The 24366-nt window shown below is 36.6% G+C and overlaps 1 protein-coding gene across 1 annotated transcript in view; it reads right to left on the bottom strand.

Moving 5' to 3' along the window:
• Window positions 1-7571: 7571 nt before the first annotated feature.
• LOC104406623 (partitioning defective 3 homolog) overlaps window positions 7572-24366 on the bottom strand; it is a gene marked incomplete at its 5' end in the record, with an annotated part of 139713 nt that continues 122918 nt past the window's right edge. Inside the window, 3 exons of the mRNA XM_010015669.1 lie at window positions 7572-8102; window positions 11722-11849; window positions 21403-21523. Of these exons, the coding sequence (XP_010013971.1) occupies window positions 7709-8102; window positions 11722-11849; window positions 21403-21523 (643 nt within the window). The remainder of the gene's footprint in view (window positions 8103-11721; window positions 11850-21402; window positions 21524-24366) is intronic.

The following is a 24366-nucleotide window of genomic DNA, read 5'->3' on the forward strand; positions in this document are numbered from 1 at the left end:
GCCAGCTAATGTCCACATGGATCTTGGGTACTCAGAAAGAGCAAATCTGTTTCAGGCTCATGCTTACCATGGTCCTGCAGCTTGCACCTTTCTTACCACCTTTCCAAAAGGGATGCACCAGGTTCACGAGCTTCTACTTATGCTGTGATGCCAGAGGCATAACATTGGGATATGCTTCCACCATGGCAGCATGTGGAGCTCTGTTTACCATTTGTATTTATTTGCCCAGATCATCTTCTCAATCAGTTTTACAGATGTTTAGTTCCAATCACTGTAGACTGTGACATTTAATATCAAATACTCTTCCAACATTCCCACATTAATAAACACAAACAGTGAATCCTCTCTCTGTTGTAATGATGATTTCTGGCATCATTTAAAAGTGCAGAATATTATGCCAGTATTAAGAATTGGTACAGCTTCATGCAATGTTGGAATATATATTCAAAACCTAATTTACTTGAGTTGTAATGTTAGGATTATCCTTCTGTCTTTCAGGACTGATGCTTCATCTGGAGAATGCTTAATTTTGTCTTGTCAATGAGTGTTAACTCAAATGAATTGTTCCAATCTGTTTACTTTGTCCCTTTCTGACAAATGCAAATTATAATTAAAAAGGAAAAAAAAAAAAAAGAAAAAATAAAGAAGAAATGCAAACAGCATTGAAAACCTGGTATGACAACACTGTGGTGATTTTTCTACTCTTAAGTCCACATCAATAAGCAATTTAACAATAGGAGAGCTCTCAATGGGAGACCAACAGATGAAATTATTGTATAGCAGATACGTGGAAGAAATTTTTTCTTTGCTTATGTAATTGCATGCAGCCATCCTTGTGTGAAATCCCCCATCAGATTACAGGGTTTGTTGTATGTAAATTGAAGACTAAATGCTTGGTAGCACCTTTCAGCCCTGCAATGCTGGAAATGAGTTTTTTAATAGGAAATTAGATTAGTAATATTTTAGTCAACAAAAATGCAGAAAATTTCTGCATAAAGATGAGGAAATTATTTATGCAAACTGACTTTAAAAAACAAGAATGAACAACTGTAAAAATCTGTATAGTACTATTCAGAAAAATTTCTTTACATTACATTATTTTTTAAACAAAGAATGGGGTATTCTAACACAAATTATTTCTACTTTGCTGGATATAGTATTAACTGAGCTTTCAGTTAGCAACAGGTTGCATAATTTAGTGGCTTCTTTTTTTAATATGATTTTATACAGTTCTCAAAGTGAGAAATGTTAAAAATTACAATGAACTCAGTTGAGATTATAAAATAGACTTTTGCAAGCCATCAACCAGGCACTAAAACAAGAAATAGCCATTTCCAGTCCCTGTTATGCTGCAGTTTATTAGATTAACCTTCAGAGAATTTCAAAAGCTAATGTAAGAAAAGACTTTTTGGACTTAAAATTCCTTTGGAAATGCAAAAGTAGTTCCTCCAGCATAAATTTGCCTTCCCTTGTAGCTAATAGCCAGAAAAAACTTATCAGGTATTAATAAATTGTTAATATTATTTGTAAACACTTATTTTATTAAATGGTTCTTGCAGTTTGGGCTGGACCACAGAGCATTGCTGAGAAAACTAAGGAAGATGTCTCTCATGGACAAGAACCAACAGATGGTTGGAAGAATGAAACAAAGTGTACATCACCATTACTCATGCAGTTTTAGGCAAAGACATTCCTGTTCCTAAGAGCCTACTGGCTTTTAATAGCCTGGCTACAGTTGAAGTATTACAAGGTTTTGAGCTTTCCCCTAAGGAAGATATAAAATTTGATTGGTACCTAGAAGGGGGTCTCAGACTTCAGCAAGATCTAGTTGGGAATAAGAATTAAATCAGTGGAGAAGTGAAAACTAGTATCTTCTCCAGCTTGTTCAACACAAAGGTGATAACTGTTCTGGACTCCTGGCAGAAGGCTGCAGCTCCTCAAAATCTCTTAAAATTCCTCTAGAAAGTTCTTCAGCTTCAAACAGTGACCATGGGAATGAATGTCTTTTTTTCACAAGGAAGACATGTCTCTCTCTCTCCCTCTATAAAAGCTTTAAAGAAGTATTTCCTTAGATAAATGAAGAGACCTGAGGAACCAATTTTAATTGCCAAATATAGCAAGTCCCCAGCTATTACTTGTTCCAGCAATATGCTCTCTACTTATAAATAAGAATATTGCTAGAAAGAGGAATACATCTAAAATGGGACAGTCATGCACCTGTTCCAAAAAGCCATATAAAACAACTTTAAAAAAATCCTTTCACACTGAAAAAAGCCTCCAAATATTTACTAGCTCTTACTGCCAACAATAGTATTCTGTTCTATACAGGATAAAACATAAACAAAGCCCCTAGTCCCCAAGGACTGACAATCTAAACACACCCCAGGGAACCCACAGAGGAAATAACAGAGGGACAGTAAAGTTGTTTTATTTGTTGCATTGTTAATATCTTAATTCATATCTTAGTGGCTACATGATAGACTGAATCTATAGGAGGGTTGTGAGTTCTGCGCTGGGGTTACTCCCAGCTAGTTTTTCCCTTTGTATGTCTTTGAGGCCTTTGAGGAATAAAAAGCAACTACTGTGGCTGTAATGGGAACAATAGTGTAAGGGGAGAACCTTTTTGCTCACAATTTACTTCTCTCTTTCACTCTTCATTTCTTTCCTTATTTTCCTAAGACAAAGATTACTTCAACAAACAAGCAGATTAAAATTGGATAACTGAAGCTATTATCACCCATGGCTGTCATCCCTCCCTTTCTGACAGATGTCACTGCAGTTTTCTGCTCAATGTGTGAATGTAAGCCCATTCCAGACCTTGGTTGCTGTGAGATGTGCAGCTGAAAACAGTATTTTGGGAGCCAATTTGCAAGGGAAGTGGGTCCTGGCATCCTTTGGAAGGGCACAAGCAGCTTCCTGTTCCATCCTGCTGTCTTTAAACCACAGTCACGTCTGTCTGAGCTCTGCAACCACCAGCCAGTCAGACAGAGAGTGATACTTCTAAGGAATTATTATTTTTTTTTCACAGTAGATAGCATGCAGTGGGCATAAATATTTCCAAAACTTCCCTGAACTTTTTTTCTTCCTCCAAAGCTCCTGGGCTTGCTGTTCTTCATCTCATTCAGACAGTAGTCTGCACAGTCCCTACAACTGCCTGCGAAGTGTGCGCTGCACACAGAATAGAAATCAAAGCCATATTCTTTAGTCTGCTTTTGTGTAATCCCAACTCAAGCTTCCAGTCTCAATTTTTAAAATGTGATTAAAGTGTAAATTACAAAAGATAACACTAGTCCCAAGGACAGAAAAATATTAAAATATGTTTGCAAAGCTAAGAGAGAAATATCAATCACTGGCAAGAAGCAGCCTAGGATATGAATGAATTGCATGCCATTTAGAGAAACAAACAAATGCAATGGAATTAATCAGCAGATGTAAAAGAGAGTGTGATTCTGATACAAAATAGATGTAGGAGAGGGCATGAAACAACAACCATGTGCATCAAATCATCAGCTGGTTTCTGCACATATGGAAAAAACTGAAGAAATGCTACAAGATTTTTGCAAGAGGGTTTCAAGCTGGACATGAATTAAAGACAAATGAATCCAATCTGTGCCGCTTGCTTGCTTGCTCATATGTACACGCACACACACAAATCCTACTTTCATGAAGTCAGTTCCCCATCCTGGATTTCTGACCCTTGCTCTTCTTTTGCCACATTAGGCATAAACTTTAAATTGAGTCTGGAAGGTCAGGGTGTGGTGCCACAACAGCAGCATGAAATATAGATGCGTTTTTTTCTACATTTGCATTCCTGACAGATTCCTCACAACTCCTATGAACAAGACTGAGGGCTTGGGAGAGAAAGATGTAGAAACAGTCAGGCACAGCAAATAGAATTAGGAAATATTTTGAAAATAGACTTGCAAGCCAGGACACGCAATAGCAAAATTCACTTTAAGTCTCAACAACGCAAGTTCAAAGGTTTGAATTACTCAAGAACATCCTGTGTTTAGCCAACACTGCTAATCTGGCGCATCTCTCCTTTGTCTGGCCAAGGTTTCTTCCCTTCTCTTCTTAACGTACCCAGCAGAGATAAATGCAATGTTACAGACACTCATAAACAGAGGAAACGTGAGCAAAACATCAGCACAGCTTTGAAAGGCAGGCCATATATCTGCAGTCATGATGGGTTTAAATTTTGTTTTCTTGTTCTTCCTGCTGTTTGCCAGGGATAAACGGCAATTGTGCTTTCCGACCGTATTCAGCTGGGCTCTACGCCATTTTTTGCTGGTTTTGATGGCAAAGTTCTCAAAGACATATATTAAACTATCTGACCCATGTAATAACTCACTAGGGCTGCACTTTTGTTTCCAAGGAGGCCCTATAAGAGGGGAAGTAGGGTTTTTTTTAGAAAGGCATCAGTCTTCTGCACTAGTAATATTAAACTTTCCCATGGAGTTTCAATAGCATTAGCAAATTATTTTGATAAAAAACCAGCACACTTTGCAGATGTTTTTCTGGGGGTTTCAAAAGGGAAAAATATGTAAGCTTTACACCCACTCCTTGATGTTTTAAGCTCCCTTACAGTCTGCCCTGTGACGATTCCTAAATACACTAATGTTAGAGAGTTAATCTCATAATGGTAATGCATCCACAAACAAATTACTGCAGTAGTCTAGTTACCTCAATTAACTTTTAATCTATTCACTCTGCAGAACTAAAGGTCATTTTCTATTAAAATATCTCCCTCCCACTTCCTTATCACCCTTTGCAACTTACGGGAGTTAATATTAGAAATCCTGTCCATGCTACGTTAGGAAGACAGGATGACAAAGCCAGAAAAAGACCTTATTCTTTACTAACATAACACAGACATGACCCAAAGAGAACATCTGCCTTCCTTCATGAACACATCTAATTATGGCAAATTGTTAACACCTTGAAGAGGAATTTCATAGAAGGGTAAACTTTAACATATGCCATCCTCACACGTAAAACATCCCATACTTCATGCTTTTCCAAACATATGCACTTTTTCCTACAACAGTTTATCAAAGACTTTATTTTGAAAAGGACTTCAACCTGTTTTCCATTCCTCTGGATGCATTTTTTAGTGCTTGCAATTATTTGCCTGTCCAAATAATTCCATAGAAACATCAAACTATGTAATCTGGGAATGCAGTCAGGACATAAGACACCAAGGCCTGCAAAACTGCAAATGCAATTATTTCTTCACTCGCAACTTGAAGCCACCGCACTCTTGCAAAATTGTGCCTTTAGTTTATTTGGACACTGAAAGCTGCCTGTCCACCTTGCAACTCCTGCTACTCTTCCCCTTGAGTCCCACAGTAAAGTCACAGTCAATAATTTGACACTGTTATTGCCATGGCAACAGCCTGATGTCATGCATATACAGAATTATGATTGACATTCCTGCAGTATCCAACAAAAGGGGAAGAGGGAGAAAACCAGACACAGCTCCAATACTAATGGGGGAACCAGTATCACCGGCACTGTAAATATTGCTGTATTCATAAATCTGCTTTCTTCTGCTTTTCACCATGTCAACATTCCTGTGAAGGGGTCCCACCAAAGCCCAAAACACATACTTAGTGCAGAGGGGGCTTCCTCACACATGCCCAGATTTGGCCAGAGGACAGCGGGTGCCCTTCTGACAGTGCTTTCCTCAGGGAGAGAGCTCTATGCTACAGTACAAAAGATTTTTGCCACAGAGGTTAATCTTAAGAATGTACCTTTTAAATGTCATAGGTATGGCCGAAAATAACACGAGACATTACACTGAGTGTTTTTTCCCCTCTGAGGATAGTCTTCAGGTGTTCAGTTGGGCTGTAAATCTTTTTTTGATGATGTTTATCAGCGCTTACAGAAAGACACGCGCAAACCACTAGGAATAGGATAAAATAACATCTGTTAAATATTTTAAAACTCAATGTCTGCAGAGTTCTCATAAGGGTATACAGGCAATACCAAGACAAGGATGGAAACAGCCTTTTATTCTAAATTTCATATGTACACGGAAAGCTGTTTTACACAGCTTTGTAAATTCTGCGTAAAAGAGCTATTGTCATCCAATGTCACTGTGCTTATACTAATAACAACTTTTAAACATGGAGTACATTATTAACAACAAAAACCATTAACAAACAGGCATAAAAGACACAGATATGTGTGCTTATATTTCACATATATTCTAGAAACAAGTTGGCGCAAAAATAAAATGTGCCAGTAAAAAAAAATAGGCATTTTTTAAAATCACACAATACATGATTTTCTTTCTTGCTTTCTTTCTTTCCTTTTTGTACATGATACGCTGAGATCCATTCTCAAGCCTTTTCACATCAGGATTTTCAGGCACTTCAGCAACCCAGCTATATTTTTTACAATACGTGAAGTTAAGACCAACAAACATATAAAACAGCTGCTGCAAAAGAAATTCTCATATCCCATACGCACATTCAAATGTTACTCACTCCTGGAGCAACTTTTTTTGTTTTAGTTATTTTTGGATACTGACATGTTTTCAGGATGATGTGCAAGAGTTTGTCTCCGCTTCTCTCTCATTCATATACTTACATTTATTTTTAATGTAGAATCGTGATGCAACCATACAGTATACGGAAGCACAAGACAATTGTCCACAAAGCTTCACAAATTGTAAAAACAGTTGTTTTCTTTTCACTTTTTTGATCCAAAGGAAATGTTTGATTTCGTCTGCTCTTGCTTTTAAGCTATCTCCAAAATTTGCCCAAAGACAACAGTGTATCAGATGACCATGGAACGATATCCTCCCTAGTTCTCTTCCTAGACACGACTGTCATAAGACAAAATTAACTTAGAAGTAAAGCAAAGCAGAACTCAGTTGTATGTTTGTTCGTAATTTCCCATCTTCAATAAAATAGTAAAATATACTTATCAGGGGCTTGGCTGTGACTGTATAAAAAGTCTCTCTCCAGTTATTTCATTTGTAATGGCCTGTGTATTAAGATTATAAGGCAATTGTAACAGGATTCTCAGGATAATGGAAAGCTTAATATTGTTTTCCTCATGAGTCAGGATAAAGGCTTTTTTAATAAGCTCAGAGTGGGGAGAGAGAGAAAAAGAGTGCATATGTGCATAATAGGAAAAGGATAGTTTTTCAGCATACAGACACTTAAATATTGATCAACAAAGACTGGCAATGACTCCACCATAAAACATCTTAGAACTGCAACTGCGATCCAGAGTAGAGCTAAGCTTTCTCCACTCGAGTGATACGTAACCCTCCTCCTGACCCAAAAGAAATAAAAAAGAACATGTCAATGCTTCCTTCAACCTCAAATTCATTAATTTTATGCCACAAAGCTGCATGTTGGTGTAATAAGTCACTGCAAAGTAAAACACATTACAACAAGTCCTAGTAGTAAGCCATTGACAACTACTTGACTGGGCTATGGGACTCAGTACGCAGGGGCAGCGTTGCTCACTTCAGCTATGATTGTCAAATGGTGGAACATCCTTCCATGAATTCAACACTTGAGACAGAACAGCAAAGACATAAGGCCCACCAATGCTTTGCCTGTGTTTTTAAAGGCACTGAAACAGACAACGGATATATTCCTTAGTACCATCAGTTTAAAAAGTTTTCAAAATATAAGTCTTTGTATGAAAATGTCCCTTATTGCATAAGTTGATCTTCATTTTCTTCACCTCAAGAATAAAATGGTCTTCCCTTTTCTGGTGTTTGCAATCTGTTCAGCCTCGCTACCTGAGACGGTGAAGGTGGTACATCTTGCCTGAAAGGACCTTTAGGAGGGGTATAATTAGGGTCCTGAATTTTCTTATAAGAGTCATAGTTGCTAGGCCCTTCAGAAGAAGTTTTTTTTTTCAGTTGTTGTTCTTTCCGCCTCTGCTCTTGACGTAGCAGTTCTTGTGTTTCTAGCATTACTCTGGCATTGAAGCCATGTCCCCCCATATAGCCATTCCTTGATCCCTGATAGCTGGAATATCTGGGATTTTCCTTTGCAGTCTGGAATCCTTCTCCAGGGGAATAGCTCTGCTCCCAGGAGTCTTGAGATACAGAACTGGCATTTTTTCTGCTTTGCCTGGAAAGAAAAAAGAAGATACTTTTAAGACAAATATTCTAGTTCCACTTCTACTGTTACTGACAACAATCCCTGGAAAGAAGGGTGCTTCTGTAATGCCAGCAGGTTTTCCCCAGCTATATCATTCTACAGAAGTCATGTTCTCTTCTGCTGCAAAGAGGCATCGAAGAGGCATCTTACTTCTTTTGTTAGGAGAACATTTCCTATAGAGTTGAACTCTATTTCTGGGCCTCTCCAGGAGGAATATTTCATCGAATCATAGAATCATAGAATAGTTAGGGTTGGAAAGGACCTTAAGATCATCTAGTTCCAACCCCCCTGCCATGAGCAGGGACACCACACACTAAACTATGTCACCCACGGCTCTGTCCAGCCTGGCCTTGAACACCGCCAGGGTTGGAGCATTCTCATGAAAACCCATCCAAGTACTACAACCACCATCATGTTCTCAAGAAAAAAGTGCTACAGTTCAGTTGCAGATTAGGAAAGACCTAAGATGTGCTTCTTAAGAAACCAGGTAACAGCCAACACTTGTAAAGTCACTCATTAAAAATTTGAGTCTAGACTCACACATGATTAAAAATGCAACAGGCAGATCTTTAGAACACTTGCTCTAACACTGCACAAGACAGAAGATAAAGCTCATTATTGATAGGTAGTTACACAGATGACAGTTTCTTCCTCCCATTTCCAAAACTAAAGAATTTTGTGCTATCATCAGGACTGTTGCCCAGTTTGCTATAGTTCTCATAAAAGAAAAGGCGGAGATAACCTTTTTTGCTCATTTTTTGGCTCCAAGGGGGTAGACAAATAAATCAAATACATATGGGAATTATAAATTCTTATCTCTTTTCACAATAAACCAGCACATTATTTTAAAGACAGATTATGGTTTTGAAATAGCTTTAATTTACTATCAAGCTGCTAGATGCTTTTATGAATTTAAAATAAGATTGTTGATGATAAAGCAAAACAATTTTGTGCGGCAGCAAAAGAGATACCCATTTTGAGATTAAAATTAGTGTATGAGAATCAAGCAGTAAACCAGAATATATTGCGACATTAATCAATAAGAAATTCATTTAGTTGTTTATATATGACTTGGTTTCTCATGTCAACACACATGACTCAATGTGGCCTCACCCAATGAATATGCAATAAAGACATAGGAGACCCAGAGAATATTTCTACCATTAGCAAAAGCAAAAAGTCATCTAATGTTTTCACAATCTTCCTTCGACACATGTAATTTGAAAATGACCATATCCACCTTACTTCATAATAGATTTTGAGGCCTCTGGATGAAAAGTGTTGATCAGGACAAATGTAAATTATTACAGCATAAATTACAACATAATGTAAGTTCTTATGCAAATTTTTATAGCTGGTCTTGGTATTTGCATATCCAACTTCGCCAAAGAAACAATGTTTCTGTGCCATGTTTTATCACTCCCTGGAGCAAGAGCAAATTGAACGAACCTCTGTAGGCTACGAAACTGTCAGGTTTCTGATCTAGAGCTAGATAAATTTTAAGTGCTAGAAAATTAACTTGGAGTTAAACATTGCTTTTACAGTTTCACATGGGACAAGAGGATGACTAGCTGAACTGATTTAATTTACTGACTTTTCTGGTACTTGTTCAAAATTAGTTGGCCCACTTTCCCTGTCTTTCTGGGAAGATCCTTTAAAACTGACTCAAGAGTTTATTTGCCGTCACTACTAATGATTTGAATGTACAAAGGGGAAAAAAGGAGGATCCTAGAGACTATACAAGATGAAAAGCAGCAAAGCTCAAGAATGGATCCAGTGCAGAAACTTTAATCATTACAAAGCCGCAGTTGCAGCATTAAGCTTGGGACCTAAGTTTCAGAATAACAGTAAGATTTCTTTAAAGATCAGTCACAGAGTCACAAGCAGTTTGTAAAGCTAGAGAACGGGTTGTCCCAGCTTGTTATAGGAGTGTCATGGTATTTACAGCACTCAACTTTTGCCCAAGGTCCTGAAATTCATTCTGCTCTCAGCACAGCTCAAATATCCAGAGTGCTCAAAGTCATCAAATTATCATTAATTACTCAGTAACATGCAGTGCTAGCTTGCTATAATTTCTCATGTTGAAAACTGCCTTGAATGAAGTTCTCAGTCTAAACAAGCATTTCTATGACCCAAAGCATTATTTTACAAATTTCTTGTAAATTAATTTTCTCCTTAGAGTTATTAATTTCTGCTGCTGGAACTGTATTCAGCTATCTTCCAACTTTTACATGTTACCAGTGATTGAGCAGAACAGGGGAAATGAGTTTTAAGAATCATAGCTTTAAAATCAAAAATACCCTCCTCAACTTAAATGTGACATTAGCATCAGTGCTCTTCCACCCAGTCTGTGCATTGCTGGAACTAGCAAAATTGAAAGAGAATTTCTCAGGAAAAACACTATGGCATTAATAGATGTGGTTACTTCAGAAGGAAGGTAGAGATAAGAAGCAAAGGGAATATTAAAGATCTTCAAAATGACTAACTAACAATATAAGAAAACACATTAACTTTACATTTTCCTTTCCCACCTTCCAAATTTAACAGAAAGATTCTACACTGAAAGATGCTATAGCATGCGAAAATCTGAGAGATCTGTTTTACTTTCGAAGATGTTGGTAGGATGAAACTTCACGCTTAGAAAACTTTGATTATGAAGCTTCTATTTGTTTCCCAAAAAAAAAGGGAGTTATGGTACACTTGTTAAAACATATATTGTCACAAAATTTTTTTTACATACCATTTCCACATGTACACAAAAAGTAACAGGACCTTGTTGGAAAGGAATTTGACATTAACTTCTGGTGTTAAGGATTCTCCATTTAACCATTGCCACTGATATTTGAAAATACACTATTTGCGCAATGCTTGACTATGATAGTTAATTTACAATTCTAGTCAAACAAATTTTAATAATTCTTAAAGCTAAATATCAAGTAAATATCAATTTTTCCTAAACAGCAAAGCTAAGATTTTTTTTTAATACAAATTTTTTTAGATGAAAAATGTATTATTTTTCAGCATTCCTTTGCTAATTGACCCAGTAATTTAGAAGAAATATATATACTGGAAACTTGAAGGTCCTTGATTTTTTTGATACAGTTTCTGAGTTCTGTATTTTTTTGTTTGAGGTCTTGAGATTCTTTTTTCCTTTTAATATTTGCTCTGTATTAGCATCACAAAGATAGAATTTCTATCCAGTAAAGAATTAGGCAAGAGAAAAAATATCGTCTGACATGTCAAAAGGGGATAACCCATGTCATGCTCAGGAGAGTTTTGTAATTTCAGAAAATTAAACTGGATAGTGTGTCACAAAGAATAGCTTTGTTTCGGCGTCTCAGTTCTGTTGGGTGCTCAATTCTGCTGAGTGCTGAAATCCCACTGAAATCAGCTCTGAAGTAATCCTCCTAAAATAAAAGGCTGCCACATGCTCTCACTTAAGAAATTTTGTGCCTCTTCCACACCAAACACATTCCACCTTATATCAATGCTAAACAAAAGTGTCTGCACAAAGTACAACATTTTCCTCCCACAAATGAAATTAGATCTAGGCTCGTATACACCAAATAGCTTCAGACAGTTACCATACCTGGGTAATGAGCTGTACTGACGCTGAGCTTGTTGGAAACTCTCTCTTTCTTCTTGCCGCTGCCGCTGCATTTGAACCTCTACTGATACTGAGTGTCTGCCACTCTGTGAGTATGTCTTGGTGCTTGGCTACAAAATAAAGATGAAAATGTCTTCAACAGAGAAGAAAAATACCCACAAAAGAGCTACCATTTAAATTGCTATTGTACACATATGGTTACATTTGTTTCAACATGTGGTTCAAGTATCTTTTTCACAATAATTAGATTAAATTCTGACCCATAACAGTGACCTGTGCTGTTGTACCATTTCTGAGATGTATCAAGAAAATATTGGTCCAGAATGGATTATGGTATATAGTAACACTGAAATTTCAGTTAGGTTGGTGGAACAGATCTTCAGACACTGTAAGTTAACCTAGCTATGGTAATGCTAAGTTTTACACCCCAATGAGGGTCTGAGGGAGGATGGAGCACAGCAGCTCCTTCAAACCTCACCAATATGCTCAAGTGATGCTCTCTCATAGTGAAGCCATCCTCTTTTGTTGTTGGTCCAGACAGGCACCAATTGCTTTTCCAAGAGACAGGGAAACATTTTCTGGTTCGACGTGATCAAGTAGATAGATTTATCAAGTTCCTCATGGAGACTGGGGAATCCTGTATCTCTGAGAAGGATTTTAGGTAACATTTTCATGAGGTAACAGTTTGAAACTTTGAGGCCAATAATAAGAGCAAGTGAAAACGGATGGCCTTTCTGGGAATACAGAGCATTACCTGTCAAGATCTGACATAATGTCTTCATTCAAACTTTAGATAATGAAAAAGTTTACTTTTCTAGAGAGAGCACTTTTCATTTTACATCACTACTGTCATCAGATTTTGTGATTTCGAATTGTAAATAAGGTGCTATAAAAGTCATAGAATGTTATAGGTTTTTTTTGTTTTAATAATACAGTTTCACCTAATGAAGAAATAGATCATTATTTTATCTATATGTACTTAAAATTACCAGTTCTATTCAAAACACGTAAGCCTAATTACTCAGAGGTTAGGGAGCATAACTACTTGTCTGAGCCTGGAACTGAAACAGCTTGTCTCAGACTCGCTTTTGTTAAAGCATTTTCGCCTTTTCATCTGTACCTTCCCTCAAAACAAACACATCCTGGTTTTGCCATTATAATTTCTGCAGCAGAAAGATATCATAATGGCTCACGAATATCTGTAAGATGAAAGGCTTTGCAAAAGCTTCATAAAAAGAAGTCAAGGTTTATAAACTAGAAAGTTGCCATTTGTGACATAAAGTTCTCCTTTGTCTTACTATCCAATAAATTGCCTGCAGGTAGCCAGAAACACAACAAATTTGAAGCAGATGTACAACATTTAGAAAGTTCATTTTCGATAACTTAACTAACAATAAGCTTCTGACAGGGCATCAGTCTTGGCTCAGAATTTAACAGATACAATTTGGCGAACAATTGTCTTTTCCATTATGAGGAGATTCTCATGCAAAAGAATCAGAACGCGAAAGCATAGACTATTAGACTATGAGTAATGAAGAACTTATTTAAGAGAATCCTTAATACAACATTGATGTATATTTCAGAATAGACTTATTCTGTAAAAACCTCAGTAAAACAGTATTTCTAATGAAAAATGCTTTAGGAATGGTGTGATGAAGCAACAAGTTGAGAAAACAGTATTGTGCCTCAACCTTGCGAGATATTTTCTTAGAGATGAATAAGCTGTAAATGTATATGTATGTCCAAACCAACAACCCCCATGGAGATTTCCTACTATATTAAATAAGGGCAACACATAGAGAGCAGTGTTTTAGTTATTGCATATGTCAACATTTCTAACTTTCTTGACTTTATTGAGAGTCTTCTGACATTTGGTATTTTATTGAAGGGCTCAGCTTATGGAAGCGAGCAATTACCTGAAAATCACAAGATCTACTTGTGAATTCTCTCCAGTGTGGTTATAAGCAGTTTACAGAGAACCATAGGGAAACTCAGAAGTTTCCATCTCAACTTCTCCATAAGGAATAAAAACATTTAAACTAAGATTTTAGAGCAAATCTCCTCATTTCATGGGTTCTACTTTAACAATGTTGGAAAGCTTGCAGCAACATTGTGTCATATGTGAGAAAGTAGTTATCACAGCTAAGACATGAAATCAGAATTGCTTCTTTTTATTTGAAAACACAGTTTCAAGTTGGCGGGGTTTTTTTTTTGGGGGGATGGGGGTCAGTTCACTGTAAATATAACATACTGAAAGATTTTACAGTACAGGGAATGGTTAAATTACCAAACAGGTGGAGTGGAAATTGAGCTGCTGCTTAATTTAGGTTTTTAGAAAACACTAAAGTGCATCATCTAGAAAGCATGAATGCAAGTACATGCACACACATGTGCACAGGCCTGAAGTTACCACAAAAGCCTTTACTAAAGTGACAGAGCTTTAAAAGCCCTAATGGACTATGAATGGATTAAAATCAAAACGTAGCTTCAGAGATTTTTTATTTTTTTTTAATGCACAAAGGAGCCAGTGGTTAAATAGAGGCAGGGGCTATCACGCCTGTCTGCCCACTGTAGGGCATGCCCAGAATAACTGGACCTGAAGAGCCAGGTCTGGATTCTCTGCAGTTCACAAAGAATTTAATCTAATGGACAGCATTTATAATTTGATGGGTCTAAAAGCAAACATCTAAAATCCATTATCTGATTTTCTGAAGGTATGAGTACCTGTATGCCCTGTTAAACTAAGTGGATTTGCAATACTTAACTAATCTGAAAAGGATACTTATTTAGAGTCCTGTCTGCATGTTCACATCTACAATAAGTCGTTTCTATAATCAATTCTGCTATCTGATTTTCAGTATCCAAAAATATGTCAATGAGACATAAACTCCTTCTGTTTGTAATCAAATATTCCATATCATAACACATAGGTATATTCAACCATCTTATTAATGAAAAGACCTTTCTTTCAAATCTTTTCATTAAAAACCTCATACCATAGTGAATCCCTTTGGTATATAGTTATGATGATATAAAAACATAGAATACTGCTTTTTGGATCCTTAACTTGTTCAGAAAAATGCAAATCACCATACAGTGATTTATATTTTTAGTATGCTTTCAATTAAATTATCTAAACCAAAAATATTTATATCACAAGTAACTTTAGTCTTCAAAAGCTAAATGGTTATTTTGTCTTAGTCCCCAAAGTATTCTTTTATACATACATATTTATATAAAATATATACACAAACACACATCTATATAAAAGTATACCCCATTTCTGTCAGCAGAAAATGGAGGTAATTAAAAAAAAAAAGTGGATTATTTTCACATCTTTCAACAGCAACCAAAGAACGCGTATAAGGAATACACATAACACAGTAATTTTAACATTGATATCAACACAAGGCTCAGTAAAATTATAACAATCTGAAATCATCCAACAAACCTGGCAACAGCTCAGTCTTCACAGCACAAATTGATAAGAACTCTGGCCTTGTTTGCAGTGAGATGTATGACAAGCACTGACCTTTTAAATCAGGATGCGGTCAAGGCCACAATAACAACCAAGGCTGCATTATACAAATAAATGTATGTTCATGTCTTCCACAATACATTTAAGTGGCAATGATAGTTATCGCGTTCAGCATTGTTAAACAATACTCAGTATGTAAAACTGGGCTTTAAGATACATGAAATTACACAGCTCTTTTCTCAATGAGGCATTATTTTAAAACCAGGGCTGCAATGTTAAAAGTTTCTACAGATTTCTTGCTTTATGCAAACATTTTTTTCAGTTCACAGAGAATGTATGTCCATGGCTCACATTGCACTGACCACTACCAGCAGTAAAGGGCAGCATATTTTACAGATTGAAGTCCCTCCTCTCTTTCCTAGCTACGTCTGTGGCTGCCCATGCAGTTTCTTTCCCTGCAGAGTGGCATTTCTGCCTATGAAGGGTAGCTATTCTTGATGGCAGCATGGATGCTCCAGGACTGGCATAGATCAAAGTTGCCACAGAGATCATGGGGGTGACCCAGGTCTTCAGTTAGATTCAACCAGTTCAGGTGACAGGGGATCCACCAGTTGAGGTGACGCTCCTATCCAACAGCCTACTCCCATAGGGACAAGCTTGGAGTAATGCTTACTCAGAATCATAGATCTCCTTTGTGTTGACAGAGACACAGTTAATAGGTAGATTAATAAAGGAACAAGTCCCTTAGTATTTTCTCAGTTAATAAAAAGACCATTATTTAATAGAAAAGAAGTGTGGTAATTTTTTCCAGATTAAGCTCTGTGTTTAACCAAAAAGTTTCAAGTTCACCTGGAAGTCGCTAGATACAAGGTCCCCAAAACATCCATGGTTCTTACTGTTCAGCAATTAGACATAGATGAGATTAAATAGTAAATGACCTTGACTGCTTTATGTGTAAATGTACTTGGCATAGATGAGAGCCAATACAGTAACTGTGTATGTTAAAATTCAGAATGATAAAAAAAATTCAGTGGTTCTGGGACATGTCCTTGAAAAATATTACTTCCATCTTTTTGTTTATGTTGTTATGGTGAACAGAATATGTAGCAATATTTCTCTTAAAAATTGTCAACAGGTATGTGTATTAATTCAAACACCATATAATAAGAAAAATCTCATCCCTTTGCGCAGCTTTCTATGGTGCATATGTAGGAAGTTGAACGGTGTGGTATGGGATAAAGATTTCCATTCTGTGTATGGCAGCAGCAGAAAGAAAATCTTCAGCGTGGTAGAAACAAATCACTTACTTGGCACTGAAATTCTGCCTGCAGTATTTACATGCACTGCTTGACTGTGAGCTATAAATAGTTTATTTACAAACTGAAATTGTTTCATTTCTTTTTAAAATCTTCTATCTTCATTTTCCATTTTGTAAAAATTGAAAGATTGAAACTAGCGGTGGAAAAAGTTTAAAATAGGAAATTTTAAAGTCAGAGTTTAAGTCTTGGCACAAAATAGCTGGTATTTCATGAAATTGTTTCCAGGTTTGACACAGAATGGATATTAACCACACAGCTGAAGATAAACTACCTGTGGAGAGACTGCCCTTCTTAACTTTGATTTTCCCTCTGAAACAGATTTGGGTAGGAGGAACAGCTCCATTAGGTATCACCTAATATCTTGAATAAAATACCCTGAAAGAGACTCTTAAAATGGATTCATCATAGAAAGAATTAATATACTACTTTTCTTTCTTATTAATGTGCTGAGTAATTTTACATAATTTACAGCCTGATATAAACTTTAAAATGTTTGTTTTGAATATAGTCTGGTATTAATTTTCCAGGTAAAATTAATATGTTATAGTCGAAATTACAGCAATAAAAATCAGGCTTTTGTTTTTCTGAAATAATTCATTATGGTTTTATGGTCAAGGACGTGACTACAGGGATAAGAAACAAGTACTGTAAACAGATTAAAAAAAATATTTTTCTTTACATCTGTCTTCAAGAGAAGACCTGCACATCAACAGCCAGCAGAAAAAAACCTGCATAGTACCTATATTTTCTGAGCACTTATCTATCAGGCCACGCCTAAGTATGTTATTAGGACTTCTGGAGTCTTCCCTCTATGAAAATCATGCAATTATTTATGTTTCACAAATTTAGCGCATATATAAATAAAGCTATACTCAGACAAGTCAGGTAGTAGATTTATTTTGACCCAGTTAGCTTTTCTCTTTAGAAAAAAAAAAAAAATTTTTATTTGATTCCTAAATATTTAAAATAGAGTTTGCTCAGCTGGTTTCTCAATGCCAGTTTTCTCCCACCATCCAAATAGGTCCAGGATGGCAGGAGATGAATGTATTTGTGAATTTAATTTGCCACTTTCCATTTTTGGCACTGATTATTTTATTAAAGAGGAAGAAATAATTCACCAACTTTTGTCCCTCCAGCATCTTTGTGATTATTGGTGTGCTGCTACAAGTAGGACTGGTAAGCAGTTGTAGTGTTTTTAATGGATTTAATATGCTCTTTTTTGAAATTGGATTGTTCACTCCCATGACGTTTAGGGCTGTAACGCTGTGGTTTTGTTATTGAAGGTAGGGATCTGTTAATTAAGACGTGACTAGGCAAAAATACAAGATATGGAACAAAGTACAATCAAAATCCTCCCAACCTCGGCAGACCCAATACTACTCTGAAAAGAACAAAACCCACAGGCTCAACTTTGGAACCAAACAGAAAAATCAGCCGCACAAGAATCCTTGCATTGGTATAAAATGCCATAGCAACAGCAAGGGTCTTAAATATTAGCAGACATACTGTGGTTCCACGCAATTCTCCATGCCCAGATACACCTTTCTGCAAATTCTGACTGGAATTAACACCAGCAGGATTAAAATGGATTAATAACAGTTTATGGGCTTTTTTTTTCTTTTTTTCCCCCTGTGTGACATCAGGCATACAGTATTGCTCTTGAAACCCTCTTGTACCTTTGAGTTTTTTGAAACACCAAACATAAAAAAGCAATGTACGAGAAAAAAATATGAAGCCTGAGAAAGTTATCTTAAAATAAATAAATGCAAAAGCCCCTTCCATAAAGCTTTGACTCAGCTGCAGAACTAGTGGATTTTAGAGATGGCTCAATGTTGCAACAGTTAGTCAGTTATTAAACCTTAACAGTGTGTCATTCAAATGGCCTTGAGCAGAAATGGTACGCTGCTTAATAGACGGTGTCATCTCATTCCATCACTATCAGTTTTTGTTCCTGTTGAGCTGCCTGACTCTGTATGAACACTCGTAGGCAGTCAAGTGTTTTGTTTACTGGCAGGGCAAACACAGCCAGGCAAAAAGTCCAGCTCTGTCACATTGCTCATGTACAAAGAAAGAGCCTTCACCTGATAGGCACAGCCAGAAAAGGATGGGGTCAGGCACTGGTCTCTCTGCCACAAGTATCACTCAGAGTAAGCATGATATAGTGCTCCACGGTATGGAGATCTGCCTCCAAGCCGTGGAGGAGACTGAAGGTATTTGTCACAAGTATCTGGACTCCTGTGTCACAGGCCATTAATAGTCTGGGATGGATTGGAATTGGTGATGTTCACAGGATCGTTTTGATAATATATTAGCAGGTTTCTGAGCAATTGAGCTCCTCTGAATATCCTCAGAGCTGCCAGATTTCCATCAGTATCCACTACTTATACTTCAAAGTTTGTGTTCACCTACACTTTTCTAAAGTAACCAATAGCCCCACATCACATCAGCACTTTGTTCCCTATCCTCAACCCTCCCATCAGCTTGTTAATGAGAAATGCAAACTACTTGTCACCTCCTAGCACACACTTCTCTGTGGAAGGATTTTTCCTCTCTTTCTGTCCAAACCAGGTCAGAGTTGGCTGCTGTCCTGCAGCTCAGATGCTTCTCTAGATGTAAAGCCTTTTGTTTATGTCAGCTGTGCAACCCGTCTCCCTCAGGTGAAAACACACTTTTCGACAATGGTCCACATACAGGTGCACTTTTCATTGCTGTGGTTTGTAACCAACAGCTTACAGATGGAGAAGACTGAAAAGACGTTGACAAATGTATCTAAGTATTTTCCTGCATACCTATTATAAACCGTTTTTGGTTTTTTTTGTGACACTGGTATTTAGTGATGCATCTGGATCTGTTTTGAGAGGGTATCTTAACAAAGTTAGTCATTTTAGACTAATAGGTTAAAGTAATACACACTCCTTAAGAAAGAGGATTATGGCTCCTTAACACTGAAATGACTGTGAACTGCTGAAATGGATGAGATCATTGGTTTTTCCTTTCCAAACATTGTGATCTTGAAACGCTGGATGGAAAGAAAAAAAATATGATTCAAAAATGCTCCAGGCCAATTTTTTTTTTTCCAAGTACTTATCTAAAATAAAACATTTGGTCACCTATGTATTTAAAAACAGAGCAGCTCCTACAAAAGCAACAATAGGCTTCAGAATTAATATTAATACATTAAGCTGAATTAATCACTTTGAGCTCATTTGCATGATCTGTAGAAGGGGGGTAAACAGAGAGATCCCATTTGTTTGAATAAGAGAAAAAGGAAAGGTCAGTGTTCTGACCCACAATTTAGGAAATTATTCCATTCCTAAGGTAATCAGCCTGTCATCCAAATAATTCCCTCCTTGCCCATTACAAGAAACTATAATAAAAGCCAAGTTGCCTGTCTAAAGTTGCTATGGCATCTAGATATACAACAATTTGGCCCGTGACCTTCAGTAGTTAAGTTCCCAAGTCTTCAAGGGTGCAAGTTTTTCTCATGCATAGTTTTCCCAAGAATGCTGCTCAAATCTCTCAATTTGAAAAACTAAACAGCAGTTGATATGCTTAATGGAAAGTACCTCCTACATCCAGCCCTCTTTCACCCCAAAATTGCTACACTATAACTGTGATGAGCTATCACACTGTCTTCACCACATCAAATTGAAAACATCTGGTCATAAAAAAAAAAAAAATGTTTGGGGGTTTGGGTTTTTTTAATTCAATTTCAGAGAAGGTTAGAGGTTTTCTGACATGGGAAAAGATAAACCTATATCCTGATACACTACATTAAACAGTGCTAGGTCATTTAGGGATACATTTACCTGTGTTCTTCTCCATGCTGCATGTCAAAAATACCACAGGTTCAAATTGGTGAGTTTAAAACTGACAAAGACACAAAGACCCAACAGAAGTAAAAAAATCTTATATATCCACCACAATAGGCAAACAAAGATGACATATGCATTCTGATGCATATGGTTGTTCTCAGTGACTTCATACACACAGATGTGGATCTTTGGCTATTTCCACCTTGGTCTCATGGGCATCATAATGCTGAGTAACAATAACCCATCACCTACACCTGCTTTGGAGGAAGCTGTGAGAGATTCTACTGCTGTCATCGTACAGCTCCCTGTTTTTTGAGAATGCAAGCCAATTATTTACTGTCTTTATTGTGGAATTTTAAACAAAAATACAGTGAAATATTTTTCCCGTATTTAAAGGATCCTTTTACATTACATTTAGGATATGTAATTGATTAAAAAGCAACACAGATTCATTCAATTATGTTAAACAAGGTAAGCACATGGATTTACATAATTGTATCACTTTGCTAGATCAAATTGAACTGGATTTAAATTATCAATTAGGATGTATGTCTTGAGACAGAACTGTCTCAGCTAATACAAGTGGCAAATATGTACTATTGTGAAACATGCTATTATGCACAGGTTTCCTTTTTTACTGTGAAAATACATAGCTCTTCCTCTCAAGGAAAGGAACTAAACACAATGATATTTCTTCAGAGGAAATACAAAGTTACATGTTATCTGTAAATTATTTATTGTTAGTGTGTGTTTTACTCTCATTTTCTTAAAAAAAAAAAAATCAGAATAATTAATATTGCATTTGAGGCAAAAAAATCACAGAGTCAAAGGTCTAAACACAGAGCAAATAATGCTATATGCACACAGGACAGATAGATGAAGAAGTTTAAAAATGAAAAAAACGTCAAGGAACCAACCAAAGATTAGGATAACAGAAAGGGCAGAAGTGTAGAGACAGAGGAGCTGTGATCCTATTAGTCTGCTCCCTAACAGCCCAGGGACAGCAGGATTCAGCCAACCTTGCGAGATCTGAGAGGCTCTGTACACTTACCCATGGCTGCTCAAAACTGTAAGTACGTCTCCTGTCTTCCACGTCCTCATCTTGCTTTGCTTGCTGAAACTCTTGTCTCAGGCGCTGTATCCGGTCATGATTGTTAGGGGTCGATCTGTTGCTAAAAGAGGGAGGATGGAAAAGATCAATACACTTGGGAACTGCCATCTGTGAATGTAATTTCTTAGCACAAGACTGCTATTACAGTGCAGGACTACAGGTTTAAAAATAATTTCCAAGCTTTTAGTACAAACTTCTTAGTTTTTTAAAGATGATTAATGCTGTTTGACTTATAAAGAGACTTCAGATGGTGTAAGGGTAAGATGAATGAGACTATTCCTAAAAGTCATCAAATGTTGCTGACCTCTTTTCAGTGAATGTTACTCCTAGAAATTAAGAGGAATGGACATGATAGTATCAAATTTAACATAAAGGCAAATTAAAAATCCTAATGATCTCTGCTACTGAATAAACATGAAAGATATTTTTTCCCAATCAATAAACTATGGCACTGTCAGAACTTTATTCATATGAAATTCATTACGAAGTCTGAAGGCTCTACCTATATAAAATTTTATTATTTTCCCCAATCAATAAGAGCCTGTCATCTCTTAGTTCTGTTTTTAACAAGTCTTTTAAACTGATCAGTCTGAAAGCACTAAAAGGCTTGGGGGCCAGTAAAAAACAATCCATTTGACAATGTCATAGGCAGGAACACATCCAGGCAGCAGATGGGCACTGGCTGGGTTGGGGAGGGCTCAGCCCTGGATGTACCCCTACATACCAGCACAACCACAACCTCGAGTTCTTCAAAACCATTCTCCTGCCTGTTGCAGGTCTCTATAGCATACATTTACATGAAACCATAATAAAATACGCACAAAAAAAATTTCATAGGGTGGAGGGAAAATGGATATTTATTAATCTCGTTGCAGTTTTTCCAGCTGTGAGGCTCCCACCTGACCCCTACAACCCCCACCATATTTCAAGCATGATAATATGGGAATCACAAGAAGCCTGACAAACAAATATGTTATATCAGGACCAACCAGAAATATTTTAATCTCTTATTATGGCCTCCTTAAGCTCTGCATTTTATTGTTTATTTCAAAAGAGCTGATGAGGAATGGACAGCTGTTACTTAGTTTCAAAAGACAAATCTTCAGGGAGACAATGGAAAGCAATTCCATAGATCCCTGTTCTTGGACACAAGGTACAATAAAACACAGTGAATTTATATCCCATATCTTCTCTTATATGAAAAGAGATGATCCTGGAACCTATTTGTGACTATTTTCCATGTCTTTTGAGACTGGTAGGTGCAGTGGATTGAAGGTAGTAGATGTTTGAGATGTTACCTCCCACTCTTTTCAGTGCCATTAAATGGAGCTTATCAGTGGTTTGTTAGCCAAACAAAAAAATTAGCACGGTTCTAACAAAGGCTAATTTTTGAAGAGGTTTAGGGTTTGTTTTAGGTTGGTTTTGTGGTTTCTTTTTTTTCTCCTTGTCTTTGAAGCTGAGAGCAGAGAAAAGACATGAATTTAGGGAAGTCCTTCCTTCCTCCCTCCCTCCCTCCCTTCCTCTCTGTTTTCCATCTTTCCTTCCATCTTTCCTTCTTGTCTGCCTGTCTCCCTGCCTCCCTCCTTCCCTTCCTTCCTCAGAAGCTATAAGAAATACTTTATTTTAATGGAAATGCAAATTTCCATTTTGAAAAGTACAATTAAAAGAAAGCTTTATTTAGAACAGGTGGAAATTAAACATTGTGGCACTTTCAAAATTTCCACTTCATTATAGGTGTGTTGCTAATTGTACTTCCTTAATTTGACTTAATTTTGTGAAACAGCTGATGTTATTTAAATATATTCCTTATTGTCAAATTCTGCACAGCTTTACTATACAACCACTTGTTTTTCCCATGCATTACTATACACTGCATATTTTACATGCAACCACCGCAATCCAGTACAAGACATACAAAATACTTTTAAATGGTCTGCTGATTTTTAAAAATGGTGGTGTTAATCTAATAAACAAGTAGTCCAAGACTTTCTACATAGATAGTGTTTTCTATAAGTTGCTACTTAAATGTAGCAAAGTATTTTAAGTATTAGTATTTCAGGTATAAGAACACATTTGAAAGAGAAATGCCATTGAACTTCACTGCAAAATTACTAGAAAAGCACTATATATAGACATCTTGAGGTACTGAAGATGGCTGGTAAATAATCAGCTTTTCTTAATGAAAGTTTTTTCAAACTCTGAGGGATCAGAGTGCAGAAGTGACACTGGAGCAGGTATTCAATGGCAAAGAAAAAACATAAGGTAAACCCACAAAGTACTGCACTAAACCCTGTGCATTATAGCGAACAGAAACTATCAATCAGCCCCAAAATGGACTATTGGAAGGATTATTACACACAAGGATTATTCTGCACATTTTGGGATTATTATTCATTAAAACAATTACATCAGTAGAGGAATAGCAACCAAATACATAGTGTCCATGCAAGGAAGACAAAATACATGTCTGCTCTTAAACAGCAAATTCATAAATTTTGCACGCTTACACTGGAGAGATGAACAACATCCAGACCTATGGTGAACTTACTCTAATCATCAAAAAAAAAAGAAAAAAACAGAGGAAGAGGGAAAAGAAAAAGAAAAAGAAAAGAAAAAAGAAGTCAGGGTAATTTAAGAAAAGTTATTAAAAGGTTTTATAATGGCAGAGAAGATAAATCTTTTAACAATATTTCTATTTCATCTGAAAAGCAAGAGACATGACCCAAATTTAGAAATTTGCAAAAGAACTGATATATAAATAAAGGACTATTTCACAGAAAAGAAAGAGCTAAATTTAAAGAAAAGTAGAACACTTTTTTACCTACTCAAATTTCTTTGTGCTCAAAATGTTTGTGAGACACAGAAAGTGAGGTCAACTCAGCAGTTCTATCCTTAAAAAAAATT

This window comes from Nestor notabilis, unplaced genomic scaffold (assembly GCF_000696875.1).
Source record: "Nestor notabilis isolate BGI_N333 unplaced genomic scaffold, ASM69687v1 scaffold23985, whole genome shotgun sequence".
Lineage (NCBI taxonomy): Eukaryota > Metazoa > Chordata > Aves > Psittaciformes > Psittacidae > Nestor > Nestor notabilis.